General features: G+C 48.3%; 1 protein-coding gene across 2 annotated transcripts in view; it reads right to left on the bottom strand.

Moving 5' to 3' along the window:
• LRRC74B (leucine rich repeat containing 74B) overlaps nucleotides 1–15,496 on the bottom strand; it is a 55,221-nt gene that overhangs the window by 32,132 nt on the left and 7,593 nt on the right. For both annotated transcript variants that reach the window (XM_075569019.1, XM_075569020.1), the window contains exons 4-6: nucleotides 13,350–13,482; nucleotides 12,324–12,530; nucleotides 10,563–10,672 (exon numbers count right to left, since the gene is read on the bottom strand). In XM_075569019.1, the coding sequence (XP_075425134.1) occupies nucleotides 10,563–10,672; nucleotides 12,324–12,530; nucleotides 13,350–13,482 (450 nt within the window). The remainder of the gene's footprint in view (nucleotides 1–10,562; nucleotides 10,673–12,323; nucleotides 12,531–13,349; nucleotides 13,483–15,496) is intronic.

Genomic DNA, 15,496 nt, shown 5'->3' with positions numbered 1-15,496 from the left:
CTCTCTCCCTCTCTCTCTCCCCCTCTCTCTCTCTCCCACGCCCCCTCTCATTCTCTCTCTCCCCCCCTCTCTCTCTCTCCCCCCCTCTCTCTCTCCCCCTCTCTCTCTCTCCCCCCCTCTCTGTATCTGGATATCTTATTTACCCTATATATCTTAACTGTCCTATACTACACCAAAATAACTTATACTGCTTTCTTCCAGATCTAACTCAAGCTTCACACAGAAGACATCGGAACCCCCCCTAACCCAGAAGACAGGTAGGGAACACATCCCCTCCAACTTATAACATTGCGGGAATGAGGTACCTGGACATTGAGGGACTGCGGATCAGGTAAGATCTCAGGCGGGATTACTGCATTAGATATTGTGAAGCGGGGACGTCCAGACACTGGTTAAGGGGTTCAGGAAACTTGTCATTCACCTGTGGCTTTTATTTCTAGATCCGACATTTACACACACACACACACACACACACACACACACACACACACACACACACACACACACACACACACACACACACACACACACACACACACACACACACACACACACACACGTAACAAGGACTAACTGTAGTATAATGTAATAAATACATTTGTCAAAAACCAATGTTGTTCTGACTAGGAATTTATTAAACGTATTTTATTTATATATTTTCTTTTAAAGCGGGGTTGGGGGCAGGACTAGGGGCAGGTTGGGGGCGGGACTAGGGGCGGGTTGGGGGTGGGACTAGGGGCGGGACTAGGTGGCGAGTAGATTTTTTGGTTGGGCGAGTAGATTTTTGGGTGATTTGTCGAACACTGTATATATGTAGAGGTATCAGTACCGTGTTAGCCGAGTTTCAATAATCAAAAAATAAATAGATGATACCGTTCTGTGGCTAACAAAATGCTTTTATTTGTGCGAGCTTTCGAGATACACTGATCTCTTCTTCCGGCGATGTTACAATGAATGAAGCAAGCAAAAGCTATACTATAAACAGTGTCTATTGGAATGTTATCTGTGCTGGTCCTTCCCCCGGTGTGGATGTGTTTTATGGCTGGAGGTGTCAAAAGGTTACTGAAAGCAAGTGAAGAAAGAGTGTGTATGTGTATCAGTGTGAATAAAAATGAATGGAGAGCCCACAGTATATACAGTGCTTTACACAAGGTGTGTGTGGAGTGGGAGTGGATATAAATGGTGTGGGTGGGTGTGGAAATGTGAGAGTTTGTAGCACAACTAAAAGTGTGTGTGGATACTTAGTGGTCCCTATTGGTGTATAGGGATGGAAAAACAAGGAGTATTAGTATGTGTGAGAGAGAGCTGTGTGTGCATACATATAGCACAGTATGTACAGACATGGCCTTTAGCGCTCATGGGACGAGAGTTCACTACTGTCAGTAATGACTCATAAAATTTCGATCTCTGTTTAGGCCACTGCTAAGTGTCCCGAACAGTTGCATAAATTTGTATTCATGCAACCGTCTCTCTTTCGGGGTTTTAAGATTACCTTTGCGTATGGCAACCCTCAGATCGTTCATCTTATGGCCAGAGTCAGAGAAATGTTCGCCAACACAACACAACACCCACACCATTTATATCCACTCCCACTCCACACACACCTTGTGTAAAGCACTGTATATACTGTGGGCTCTCCATTCATTTTTATTCACACTGATACACATACACACTCTTTCTTCACTTGCTTTCAGTAACCTTTTGACACCTCTAGCCATAAAACACATCCACACCGGGGTAAGGAACAGCACAGATAACATTCCAAGAGACACTGTTTTTAAGTATACCTTTTGCTTCATTCATTGTAACATCGCCAGAAGAAGAGATCAGTGTATCTCGAAAGCTCGCACAAATAAAAGCATTTCATTAGCCACAGAACGGTATCATCTATTTATTTTTTGATTATATATATAATCAAATAACACCTGAAAAAACATTATTTCCCATCCATGTTTCTCTGAGAGCTACTGTACTAGTGGAATCTACGTTGAACTATGAGAACATTTGAAATATATAACTAGTGTTGTACCATCTGGGAATGAGGAGAATTAAGTTGTTTGAATAACAGTATATATAATCATTACTGCCCTCTTCTGGCAGGGGAGAGGTACGACATTAAAAATAATCACAGTGAAGCATTTTAACTAGGGATTCCGTTTTTTGGTGTACTGCACCGACACACTTTATTCGAGCAAATACCCAGTATGTACCTGGCAGATACCTGGAATGCGCCGCTCCTCACCTCTGACAAGCCCCGTTGCATTTGCCTTCCCAGCCTGGGTTCATGCCTGGCTGATGGGCGGCTGATCTGTTAAATGATAATGATTAGGATTTAATAGGCTGCAATGCTTCGCGTGTCTTCCAGATGGCATAAATTCATGAATTGTAATGCAGTATATATATATATACTGTGCAGTATTGCAGCCAGCGGGAATAAAATGCTTCAATCCCTGCCTGGAAAATACCTCAATGCACTCGGGCAGACAACAGTCACAAACCTCAATACACCCGGGTATACCCGAATTCGTGGGACTAGCCGAGCTCGAATAAAGTGTGTCGCCAGTGTATATTTTTTTGTAAAATTAGTGTTTACTTAAAAAAAAAAAAGCTGTGTGTACGCATAGTAAGTGAAACTTCTTTGACTTTTGTCACAGAAATTTTATTTGTGTTGGTGTTTTAATTAAAAATCAAAATACAATTTCCTTGACAAAACGCAAATAAATTTGACTTAGAATGCGCGTGCTCGGCACACATCCCCTGTATTAGCTATTTGCACTAAGTGTGAATTCCTCGTGTGTGCGTGTGACTGTGAGTGTGCGTGTGACTGTGCGTGTGTCTGTGAGTGTGCGTGTGTCTGTGCGTATGACGGAGATGTGTTTTACAAATAGTCTCACCCTTTATATTCTGCATGAATACACCATGATGTTTGTAAAATTAGTACCATTATTATAGTGTCCTTTGCTCAAATAACTGTGCTCTCTCCTGCACTCAAGCACAGCACCACTGAGGTTGTATTAGTACTGTGACCACTGCATTTTACAATCTGATATATTGCTGACTTTATACAGATCAGATATTTCCAGTACACAGAAGAATGTTATATTTCAGTTGGGTTGACAGTTGAGATTTGTCATACAGATACCTTGCTATTTCCTTAACCCTGAGTATTTACTAGCACTGAGATTTCCAGTGTTTAGTGTGTCTCAGCTTTTCAGTGTGTTCTGTTTTGACAGTCTTTCATTGTTCTGGTGAAGCCTCATGCCAGAATAGAGAGCAACAACCGTGTATAAGCTCCAAGAGCATAGGTGATTAGTGCCAAGCAGGGCAGAATCAATGATAAATGATAAGCGGAGTTGACACCGGGATAATGGGTTAAAAGACTGCAATGGTATAATGAAAGCTCGGTAACGGGTAAAGCAAGAGAGGGCTAATACTTTGGAGAACAGGAGGTACTCACTCAGTCCCTAGCCCTGGCCAGATCGTGCCCGGTGTGGAGTCCACGCGACTCACAAAAGATCACCGCTCTGCCCTCCCTCCTTCCAGCTCCAGTCCTGACGCTGTGACCGTAGACCGTAGAAGCGTCTCCCAGTATCCGCAGCTGCATCCGCATCCGGTGGTGAACGCTGATCCTCTCACGTGACAGCAGATAAGAGGAAGGATCGGTGGTCCATCCGCTCCAGAAAAAAAAGGTAAGAACTCACCAGCGTAGAAGTTAAAAATGCTACTTTATTAAGCTACATAAAAAACAAAAAACAAACAGTTTGTGCTGTTTGTTTTTTGTCTTTTTATGTAGCTTAATAAAGTAGCATTTTTAACTTCTACGCTGGTGAGTTCTTACCTTTTTTTTCTGGAGCGGATGGACCACCGATCCTTCCCCTTCTCTGAAGGCTCATGCCATGACCAGGGAGGCTGCGAGGGACCCCCTCCCCCTCGGAACAGGTACCCACATATAAACAGACAAGTAATGACAGACTCAGATTTGGAGGTATAAAAGGCCGCGGCTTTGTTTATTAACAATCATAATACTGGAGTAAGCGCTAGTCCAAGCCAGAGTGGGGTCAGAGGGTCAGCCAGGCCTTGGCCACCTGCCCCCGTACCCGGCCGACCCCTAAAGAGCCGGCCGTTGTCGCGAGTGGGTTCCCGGGTGTCACATTCGCTTGACCCCGCCCATTCGCTCCTACCCCCGGGCGACGCCCGCCCCGAGCCCATCTGGCAAGGACAAGCACTTACCCCCGAACTGCCGCCGCGACAGTGGCAAAATGACCAACTGGAGCCTCCTGAAGGAACTTCAGTCCTTTGTTTCTCGGGAGGTCTTCGGACTCTGCCCTGTAAAATATGATGGTACATGTTACAGCTTACGGGTAGTACAGACAGCTTATCAACCAAGGGAATTGTAACTACTCCACAGAGTGGCCGGGGGCAAGCATCTGCCCCCGACTGTCTTGCTAATGGGGTGGGTGGGTGGGGATTTCACTGCAGACCGGGAGCAGAATGGCAGATTCAGCTCCTGGCTGCCTCTTTTGAAGCCTCCCATGGCCTGTCCCTCCCCCCCCTCAGGGGTCACGACGGTGACCCAGAGATCCTAGCGAGGTGAGGGGGGAGGGGGCTTGCCCCCTGGTCATGGGCTTCCCTCGCCTAATTGGCTGGAGGGATTGCTTGACCAGGGAGGCTGCGAGGGACCCCCTCCCCCTCCCACTTGGAACAGGTACCCACATATAAACAGACAAGTAATGACAGACTCAGATTTGGAGGTATAAAAGGCCGCGGCTTTGTTTATTAACAATCATAATACTGGAGTAAGCGCTAGTCCAAGCCAGAGTGGGGTCAGAGGGTCAGCCAGGCCTTGGCCTGCTGCCCCCGTACCCGGCCGACCCCTAAAGAGCCGGCCGTTGTCGCGAGTGGGTTCCCGGGTGTCACGTTCGCTTAACCCCGCCCATTCGCTCCTACCCCCGGGCGACGCCCACCCCGAGCCCATCTGGCAAGGACAAGCACTTACCCCCGAACTGCCGCCACTCACGGCTCTATTTAAACCTCCTTAAATTAGACCGTGCCGCCAACACCGCTAGGACCTTCTCCAACCCCTCCTGCAAATCATTGTTGAACAAGTCCGCCCCTATCTCAGATAAGTGTGTGCCGTCGGCCGGAACAGGCCGATTGACTTGTAGTCGGACTCGGGATGGGTGATCTGCTATCCCCCACACTGCGTCACGAACTTTCCCACCATCTTGTTCAATATTTTGACCCTCGCTCAGTCGATGGCGCCAGGTGCCCTTGCACCCCTCCAAACTATCCTGCCCACTCTGTCCTACCCAACAATCGGTACCCCTGGCCAACGAGCGTTTGAAAGTCCACTTCTCCGCCCAGTGTATAAGCGTCTGTGAAGGCCTAAGGGGATGAGTGGGTTTATCGAAGCACGCTAAATCTCAGATAATGCGGGCCTGGTATAGGACCGGTATCTGTTAGACTTCCATCGCCCTATCTTTTGTATCGCAGCTACTGACAGCCCCGCGCGTGGTGCCTCGGTTGCCGCCTCAATCCGTAACGAATGCGTCCCGTATTGTGCCTCGTCGAGGCCCTGGTGTCTTAGGCACATGCGGAAAACCCGCAGGTACTGGAATCTAGATAACGGTACCCCGTCTGCGTGAAGGAGCAGGGGACCCTGACCGTCTGGCCTGCCTGCCAAGTATTCCCTGAGCGTGCTCACTGGGCAAAAATTGGTCCCTGGTAGCCAGTCCTCAAACTGCATCCCTCCCTCGCCTTTGCGCGACGTGCAGCCAGCTCCCAGGCTCGCAGTGCTGCGAAGGCCAATGCAAACGTCAGCCGAAAAGTTTCGCCTCGGACCCTGACAGGCACATTCTGTCGGTGGCCTGCATTAAACCCTCTAATATCGCTGCGTCACTGGCCTTCTGCTGTCATTTGACTAAACACCTTGCCCCTTAAGGGTCGTCGCCCGCTCCCACAGGTCTGCAGGGCATGGAATGGCGATTGGGTCCGCCTCGGGGGGCCAGTCTCCGAAACAGCGCCATCTATAACCGGGATAAGGTATCCGCAATGTTATTCGCCACCCCCGGGACATGCCAAGCCTTGAACGCAATGTTCAATTGCAAGCATGCCAGTACGAAACTGCGCAGAACGGACAGCACCGGCGCGGAGCGTGAGCCGAAATTGTTCACGGCTTCCACTACCCCCATGTTGTCTGTCCAAAAATGTACTTGCTTATTCGCGAATAAGTGACCCCGCAGGCGCACTGCGACGAGCAAGGGAAATAATTTCAAGAACGCCAAGTTCCTAATGAGTGGCTTCTCCCGCCAGTGGGGAGGCCACTGCTCCACGCACCATGCCCCATTAAAGTAGGCCCCAAAACCGACTGACCCTGAAGCGTCTGTAAACAACTGTAATTCTGTGCTGTTGGCCGGACAGGGGGGGGGGGGGGGGGGGGGCTCGCCACAAGGTTCTGCCGTTATACTCCTTTAACAGCACGCAGCCACACAGCCAAGTCCTTTCGGATTTCGGTGGTGACGTGGATGACGTGGTCGGGTCGTCTCGCCCCGAACATTGCTGCGGAGAGGCGCCTGGCGAACACCCTTCCTGCCGGCATTACATGCGCTGCGAATACTAAGTGGCCTAGCAGCGCCTGGAAGTGCCTCAATGATGGTTTCTTGAGGGCTATGAATTCGCGGAGAAGCCTGCTTAGGGGGACCAGCTTCTCCAGAGGGAGCCTGCGACATCAACGTGTGTCCCGACTAAATTCTGATCCTTCTTGATATTCAAACGGAATCCTAAACCCTTCCTTAAACCCAGCTAGGGGTAGCTGGGCTGCTTCCCTATTGGGATACCTTGCTAGCCACGGTGCCAAATTGGCGATGATTATTGGTGTCGCTGCCCTCGCGTCCAAACTTACGCCCTGCGCCTTCGTTGATTGCCTAAAGCGCTGGTCATATGTCCACCAACCCGTTCCCTAAGTAAAGAGCGAGGCGCATGCCTGGGGATCCTTCTCCCCAATTACTCCAGCCAGGATAACAAATGCCTTTGACCCATTGCGAAAGGTGTGTGGGAAAAACCTCTTTTCTAAACCGTCCTTCGCTTCCCCCGTCTTTGAGGACGCAGCCAACGCCTCCCCGTAGCCTGGTAGCAGAGATAATATATCTACGTATTCCCCGGCCCGTATCTTGTCCTTCCCCTCTTTCAGCAAGTGCAAGCCCACTGAGCTAGGTCTGGATGTATAAGAGACCTTCTATGCCGCATCGGGCATCCTCTTATCCTTGGCTAGCTCCTCTGAGGCGGATGCCGCCTGAGGAAAGGGAAGCGTGTGAGATGGTGATTCCGCTTGCCTGGTTTGCCCGCCGGCCCCTAGAGGTGTGTTAACCGCTTGCGGGGGACCCGCGGCCATTGCCGCTGCTGGTACTATAGGCGTTGCTTCCGCTGGCGCCGCCCCCAATGCCGGCGCTACGACTGTCGCTATAGCCGGAGCTATCGCCGCTGCTGACGCGATTAGCGTTGCTAGAACTGGCGCTGCGCTTATCGCTGGTGTCACTACTGTTGTTAGTGACTCTGCCCGCGCGGGTGTCGTCATCCCAATGTGACTTCCCGCAATTGCCGACGCCCTTAACCCTGCGTCAAGGTGCGCCACTAGCGGGGATAAGGCCTGCCTTATGTCCCACGATGCTGCCTCCATGAGCTGCGCACCAGTACACCGGGGAGATTTTCTTACCATCACTTGAGGGGGAGCGCAAACCGCTAGTCTCTTGCGCGGGGGACTCCCGCTGGCTACCTCTTAGTTAGTTTTCGCTGGCCGCTTACCTTTCTTTGACCGCTTTTTCGCCAGGCTGAGGCGAGGGGTTGACCCGGGTGGCGTTGCCGGCCACCTATCGGGAACCGCGATAGCTGCCTCCTCCCCCCGGTCTCTGTTATCGAGTCTCCCCTTGTGACCGTGTGCTGTCGACGCCCCATCTTCCACCCTGAGTGGTGATGGTGCCTGCGCCTCAGCCGCCTGCTGCTGAGCCGACCCTGTGCCGGACGCCGCCTCCCTGATGCCTGAAATGAGAGAATGGGGACGCCTGCCGCTGGCTTGTCCGTGACCGGCGATGGTCTTTGAAACCTCCGTGTTGACATGCCCCTTGGCACCGATGAATTGGGTCGCCGCCCTGCTTGCGGACTTATGCCCTGCCATTGCGGTGTGTCCCTTCCGTTCCCCACTCTCTCAGTCTCTCTCTCTCTTACCATATCTACCTTCCCCACTCTCTGTCTCTCTCTCTCTTACCATATCTATCTTCCCCACTCTCTCAGTCTCACTCTCTCTTACCATATCTATCTTCCCTACTCTCTCAGTCTCTCCTGTTCACCTTTTTTCTGTTGCCCATATCTGTCTCGCTGCCAATCCCCCTAACCACAGTTAATCTCACTCAATGTTTTCAATGTGATGTCCCTCCCCCCAGCCTATTCTTCCTTTGGTGTCCTTTAATATGGACATCGTTGCCAGGTCCGATCTCATCACTCCCACTTCATCGGTCCTCCCGCCCCTCTCCTCCCCATACCTCCTCTCTTCCTGTCCATCCTCCGATTCGTGGTGCTTCCCATCTGACTACACGTGGCTGTTGCGGAAGTTACCGTCCAGGGCCGACTGCACGTCCGCCTCCCACAGATATCCAGCAGGGTGCGGGTCTCCATGTCCGACCACAGGAAGCCCCGGGTGTTGGTGATCAGCCTCCGCACGCACACAGACATCCCGCCGGGCAGGGGGTCAGTGACCGGCCCGGAGATCAGATACACGCAAGAGGCAGGCATGTGAAGCAGAGCTGCGCTGCAGCGAGTCTGCCCGTCCTCCTCATTCACCCAGCAGCGGCAGCGCAGGGAGGTCTCCGAGCCGTGGCGTCCGTGAGCGTCACCATGACTACCACGCATGCGCGGCATGTCAGCTGGTGCGGGCAGCGGCGCATATGTCAGCGGCCGTGTGGGGGGAGCGGTGGCGCCGCATGTGACAGCGGGCGTGTAGGGGGAGTGGCGGCCATTACGTGACGTCACTTCCATTTCACATTTCGTCTCCATCTATCCAGTTTTGTCCCATCATGACTAGGTGCCACTAAAGAAGTTTCAGTGTGTGTGTGTGTGTGTGTGTGTGTGTGTGTGTGTGTGTGTGTGTGTGTGTGTGTGTGTGTGTGTGTGTGTGTGTGTGTGTGTGTGTGTGTGTGTGTGTGTAACATGGCCTCCCAGCAGTTACTTCTGTTTCTGGGCCTTTCCTCTGTCAGTCCTGTTAGTGCAGCCAGTGGAAAGGTTAAATCCATTATTAGGCCTGTATGTGTATTCCAGCCTTGAATAATGTATCAGTATTCAAGGGCGGGCTTTGCAACTTTGAGGCTGTCAATCTAAGGGGGGGATATTGGTTGGAACGCCCCCTGCTGTGTGTGGGCCAATCTGTATCCGGCTCTGGCTTGTAATGAGTCAGAGTTAGAGACACTCCCCAAGGATGTTCAAATTGGGACATGCCTCCTAAATTATCAGTTAGTGTCAGTTGAGAATTAGAGAGTGAGCTGAGAAGGAAAGAAAAGCGTTCTCTCCCTCCTACCCCACAGGGACAGGGAGGCAGGGGAACTATGCTGATATGAGCAGTGGAAGAGCTCCCCGGTATGGAGAAGGGCATATGCATTGAAGAATCTTGTGTGATATGCTGTACACTTGCCTGCAATAAAGCAACCAAGAAAAGACATTGCTGTGTGGATTAATGTCTATAAGTATGAAGGAGTGTCAGTGAGGGTCCATCCCCTGAAGCTCTACTGGGGATCCTCACTGGCTGGAGGCACTGCACCATCAAGAGCTATCAAGATCAAGGTAATCTGTCCCCCCCTGTTCTGGTTTTCCCCACACCACCGCGAAGCCCTCAGCCCTCCTGTTGCCAGCAGGTTGCAGCACCCAGACCGCTTGTAACCAGAAGGAGAGCACCCCCCATCTCACTTAGGAGGGGGGGGGGGGTGGGATAAAAGGGTTACATATATATATATATATATATATATATAAACACTGTATGTGTTTTTCAGTGTTTAAATAGTTTATAACAATAAAAAAGCAAACAACAGTATAATTCTGTGTTTAGCTTTTACACATGCACGCACGCACGCACGCACGCACGCACGCACGCACGCACACAGTTCAAGTCTTGGGGGGCGGGGGGGTTGAAATCGGTGTGTTGGGGGCAGGGGTTGCAGTATCTTGTTGCCTCAATCTTTCTCCTCCTCCCGTTAGCTGCCGCCTCTTCGCATGCACACGCAGCCATATTCATATGACGCGGGAAGTGCACCAACGAAAATCACTTGCAGCAAAAATGTATTGAATTCTTCATTTTCCGGTCTTTATCGACTTTAACTGAAAAAACCCAATGATTCGTCGGTGGTGTTTTATCGGGGTTTTCGCTTAAAACCCCAAATCTCTAATTCTAACTTTGGTGGACAAATAGAGTAATTAATGATGTTACTATGAAGCAACCGTTTTTTTTTTTTTTTTTTTTTTTTTTTTTTTACATTGCCCCAATAATTTTAAGCAAACATAACTGGTAAAATATAGATTCTTACCCCTAAACCTTTTGCAATGGCAACTGCTGCCTTCCCACGGAAGTAGTTCCAGCTGAGATTAAGCTCTGTCATCCCTGTGTTTTCGGCAATGCAGCCCCCAAGAATCTCACCTAGATCAAAGAAAGAAGGTGTGAAAACACACACACACATCTATATCTATCTATCTCTTTCTTCCCTTTAGCTATAAATCAATCTTCCAGAAATCTGGAAACCATTCCTTGACTGATTTATTTTCTCTCTCAAACCTCTGAGAATTACTCGCAAGATTTGATACAAAACCTTTAAAAATGTGGCCCCACTTATATATATATATATATATATATATATAAAAGCAAAAAATGGCACTGTGTCCTCATTTGCATGTAATTTCCCAGAATTCCTTGCTGCAGTGTAAGCACTGCATGCTGGGTGATAATGGTGAAAGGCGGGGTTTCAGACCTGTCTAAGACATGCAAATGAGCATACAGTAATATTTCTGTTTGCTATATATATATATATATATATATATATATATAAAAAAAAAAAATTTCCCCCACCAACAGCATTTACGTTTTATTTTTATTCTGAACACATTTCATTTTCAAATGCTCTAATGGGCTTCTAATTTATACAAGGAAAGCCATAAAACCAGACCTGTTGGTGGCCCTTGATGACTGAAGTTGGCCATCCCTTCAGTATATCATGTTGCCCACCACTGCTCCCCAAAAAATGACCAGCAAACTTTTTAATGAGCCTTATTTGATCCTGTTTTAGGATCATCGTCAGGGCTTTAAATGTCATTGTTGTACCAGGAGCGCAGATTTTCTCGTGGACTGAGCACAGCAGCCCGCAGGGGAAGGAAAAGGGAGAGTGCTGTTGGCAGATCAGCGAGAGAGACAGGCCACTGACCCATAAAATCAGGATTCTCTTGACCAAGTCGGGTACGCTGGCATGTAAAGTGTTTAAATTACATAGTAGATTAGGTCGGAAAATGTCCATCGGGTGCAACCTTTGTTAAATTCTAAATGGACAAGATACTCATCCATTATAACAGGAGCGTTTGGAGGGCTTAAAGCAGCAATCCAGGTTTCATTTATTTTTATTATAGGATTGAAGCAGGGGGTCTCAAGAGCTGAACTGTGTTAATTGCAGCTCTGAGGACCAGTAATGGCAGCGTTTACATGTCCCGCATCACGCGAGGCCCATGGGAAGCTGTGACGTCATCTGATGCGGCTTCCTATTGGTGCACATGGCCAGGACCTTTAATCTTGCCAGAGACACCACCAACCCCTTCCGGGGCAAGTATCTCTGGAAGCAGGGGGTCCCTGGAGCTGAAATCAACGCGGTTCCACTCCTGAGACCCCCGGCTTCAAATAAATGTACCGGGATTGCTGCTTCAATCTGTACACTGCCAAAGAGGATTGCAGTCTATAGCATGGAAAAGCAAAGAAGCATCCTTTGTGAGATAGGTTTAATAAACAAGTGAAAATATTGTTGTCAAATGACAAATAACAAGCTGGGTTTTGCCAGTAAATTTACACTAGGAGAAGCAGTTAGCATCAATGAATCGATCTGCATTGTACCTATCTCAGCCCACACCTCTCAGACATTACACAAACATTAAATGGGACATAGCGATTTTATTCTATTCTTAATATAAAAACAATTTCCATTAGGTTTGTGTTTTTGTAAACCTCTCTGGCTAAATACAGTATCTGCCTCAAATGTAATACGCTCGAGTCCTACTGCAAGTTTCAAAGAGGATTCAAAACCAGGATATACCTGACCCATCTCCAAACATATTGCGGCTGAGGTCCATGGACTCCACTTTTTGGTTGTTCGTCAGGGCATCAGAAAAATATTGGGCAGCTTGGTCATTAAACTCATTTCCCGAGAGGTTGAGCTTTCGAAGTGCGGTATTCTCAACCAGCATTAATGACAGGACTCTGGCACCTTTCAATCCCAGTTTGTTATCTGACAAATGAATCTCTGAAAAGAAAAATAAACAATTAGACCATTCTATAGCATAAATGTCATTGTCACTTTGTGCACGCGTGCGTCGGAGCGCCTGGCGGCGCGTGCACCAGTTTCAGCCACGATCTGTGGTCTGGGATGCGCGTCCAGAGAAGAGCAGGAGATCGCGATGGGATGGGAGGGGGGGGGGGGAGGGCATGGCAGGGGCACCGCCATGACGTCACACGGCTGGTTCACCCTCATTGGCTGAACCGTCACGGTGACGTAGCCAGGGCTGTTGTTTGAAGCGAACGCAAGGCAGTGCTAACTTCACATGGCGTGGCTAATGAGATCACTAACGCCCGTTGGTTTTGCATATATTCAGCTTTGTGCATTCCCGTTAAACTCAGGGAAGTGGACTATTTAGGTAACATCACGTTAGTAGCCCAGATTTATCAGACCTCTGAGGATTTACCCCTATCTATTTTATTTACCTTAATCTGCAGGAATTCACTGCAGTCTCAGTCTTAGAACCCAGTGTGACTCATGAGGCACTCAACTCAATCCATAAACCCAAGCCATAAAGTCCCTTTAACCAGCACAACATTTAAACTGTGATTGCGGAAGTTGAGCTGGGGAAGAGTGCGGGGCCTCTAAGCGCCGGCATCTCCAGGTATGTCACGTGATGACGTGTCGCCTTGATGACATGACATCCCTTGACGCAAGGGGCTTGCTCTGGGGCGGGGGGTATGGGGCCCCGCGCGCACACTGAACCGGACCCCGCCTTGTCCAAAGCCGGCCCTGACAGTACTACATGGACAAACTATTTGAAGAGCAAGTGATGAATAAACCAACCTGAAATGTAGCAGTTTTCCTTAAGCGTCTCTGCTATAGCTGCGGCACCGTCTCCTTCCAGCCAGTTATCGCTGAGATTTAAGTTCACAATGGAGGTATTGGTCTCCAAAGAAATAGCCAGAGCTTTAACAGCCTAAAATAGAAAAGAATGGTAGAAAGCCCAGATGGGATTCACATTTATTTGGCATCTGTATCAGAATTGTAAACTGAAGACAATCATTTTTCAGTTCAAACTTAACCTTTTCCTTAACAGTTCACATAAAAGACTGATAACTAGGTTGTGCCAGTGAAGGGATATTTTGCGCCATAATATCAATTTGTTATACAGTAGAGCAGTGTTTTTCAACTACGGTTCCCCAGGACTCCCTGCAATTTTCAGGTAATTTGAAAAGTGTACGTACCAAATACAGAAGAATTTACAATTGGAGAGGGTCGGGGTTCCTTACAATGCATCTGATGTCATACGCGCTATTAGAGAGGGTTGGGGTTCCTTACAATGCATCTGATGTCATACGCGCTATTAGAGAGGGTCGGAGTCCTTACAATGCATCTGATCTCAGATGCACTATTAGAGAGGGTTGGGGTTCACAGAACATCACAACATAATTATAAGGTTCCTTATTCAAAAAAAGGGTGAAAACCATTGTTATAGTGATTACGTTGCTTTAGTTTAGTAATGAATGACCATAAAATAGAATTAAAAAAATAATCTCTGCTATGTCAAGAGATGTTTCAGTCAGATTGTCGTGGGTTATCATCTATACATCAATATAGGATATACTATGTACCAAATATCACTTTCTCTTTGTATTACAATCGCAGTCATTTTCTGCAGCAGGCACTCTCCCCCCGGACTCGGACATTGGGTGGTGGCAATCTCCCCCTGCTGGACGTTCAGCCGCCCGCCGCTTCACCAGGGCAAGTCAATTTATGGGTTCATTTAGCAAGTATGGAGTTAAGGATAAGGGTTTTAGTGTAAGGGGTTAGGTGATTAGAGTAGGGGTTTAGGGTATGGCTTTGTGTAGGGGATTTTAGGGTAAGGGGTTAGGTGTTTAGGGTAGGGGATTAGGGTAGGGGCTTTGGGTAGGGGGTTTTAGGGTAAGGGGTTAAGCTTTTTAGGGTAGAGCGTAGCGGTATAGTTAGGGAATATTAGGGAGTTTTAGGGTAAAGGGTTGAGCTTTTTAGGGTACTTCAGGCCCTATCCCTAAGACATGCAAAACTGTCAGAGTTGTCCCAATTTTCAAAAGTGGGGACACAAACACTGTCTTAAACTACAGGCCAATCTCTCTTCTCCCAATACTATTCTGTCATGGAAAAATGTGTCCACTCCCAATTAAGTGATTACTATACCAAGACAAATTTCCCTAGCCAATTCCATCTGGCTTCCACCCCAAACACTCCATGGTAACTACCCTGCTAAAAGTTTGCAATGAAATCCAGTGTGGCGTGGAACGGGGACAACTCACTGGTGCAGTATTCCTAGATTTTGCAAAGGCTGTTGATTCTGTTGATCATGTTATCCTGCTTAACAAACTCCATGGCTCTGGAATAGGGGAACATGCTTTAAACTGGTTTAAGTCCTACCTATCAGGTAGATCCCATCATGTGTCTATCTTGGGTACTAACTCCAACCCCTTGGATATCACCTGTGGTGTCCCGCAAGGCTCTGTCCTGGGGCCGTTTGATCGGCTGTTGCATTTCCTTTTTTCCCCTTCCTGTGCTACCACCACATGTGAGTGATTAACTGTTTTCATCCTGGATCAGCAATTTGTGGTCTCCCTGTATACAGTATGGAGGCTTAGGTGACGGATACATTCATCACTACCTACACCTGATCTCTGGTGATATACAATACAGCCTTTCCATATACATCTGGATTCACAGGACTGTTTCAGCTACACATCTCACGACCTCCATATATCTCTGCTTCTACAGGTTACCATTGAACTAACTTTATTAGCCACTTCTCCTATACGGCAGTTCCCTCCCTTTGTGTGCTCACATTTGTTATATCCTCCTCAATTTGGTTACGGCAGACGACCATTGTATTTTTAATCATTGTTGTTTATTCATGTCTAATTTATATACACATGTGTTTCCTCTATGTAGGGATTTGACTGTCCTGTTTTATTCAAAATGGTCCTATT

The sequence above is a fragment of the Ascaphus truei genome, chromosome 13 (assembly GCF_040206685.1).
Source record: "Ascaphus truei isolate aAscTru1 chromosome 13, aAscTru1.hap1, whole genome shotgun sequence".
Lineage (NCBI taxonomy): Eukaryota > Metazoa > Chordata > Amphibia > Anura > Ascaphidae > Ascaphus > Ascaphus truei.
This window is presented reverse-complemented; position numbering and strand designations above follow the sequence as displayed.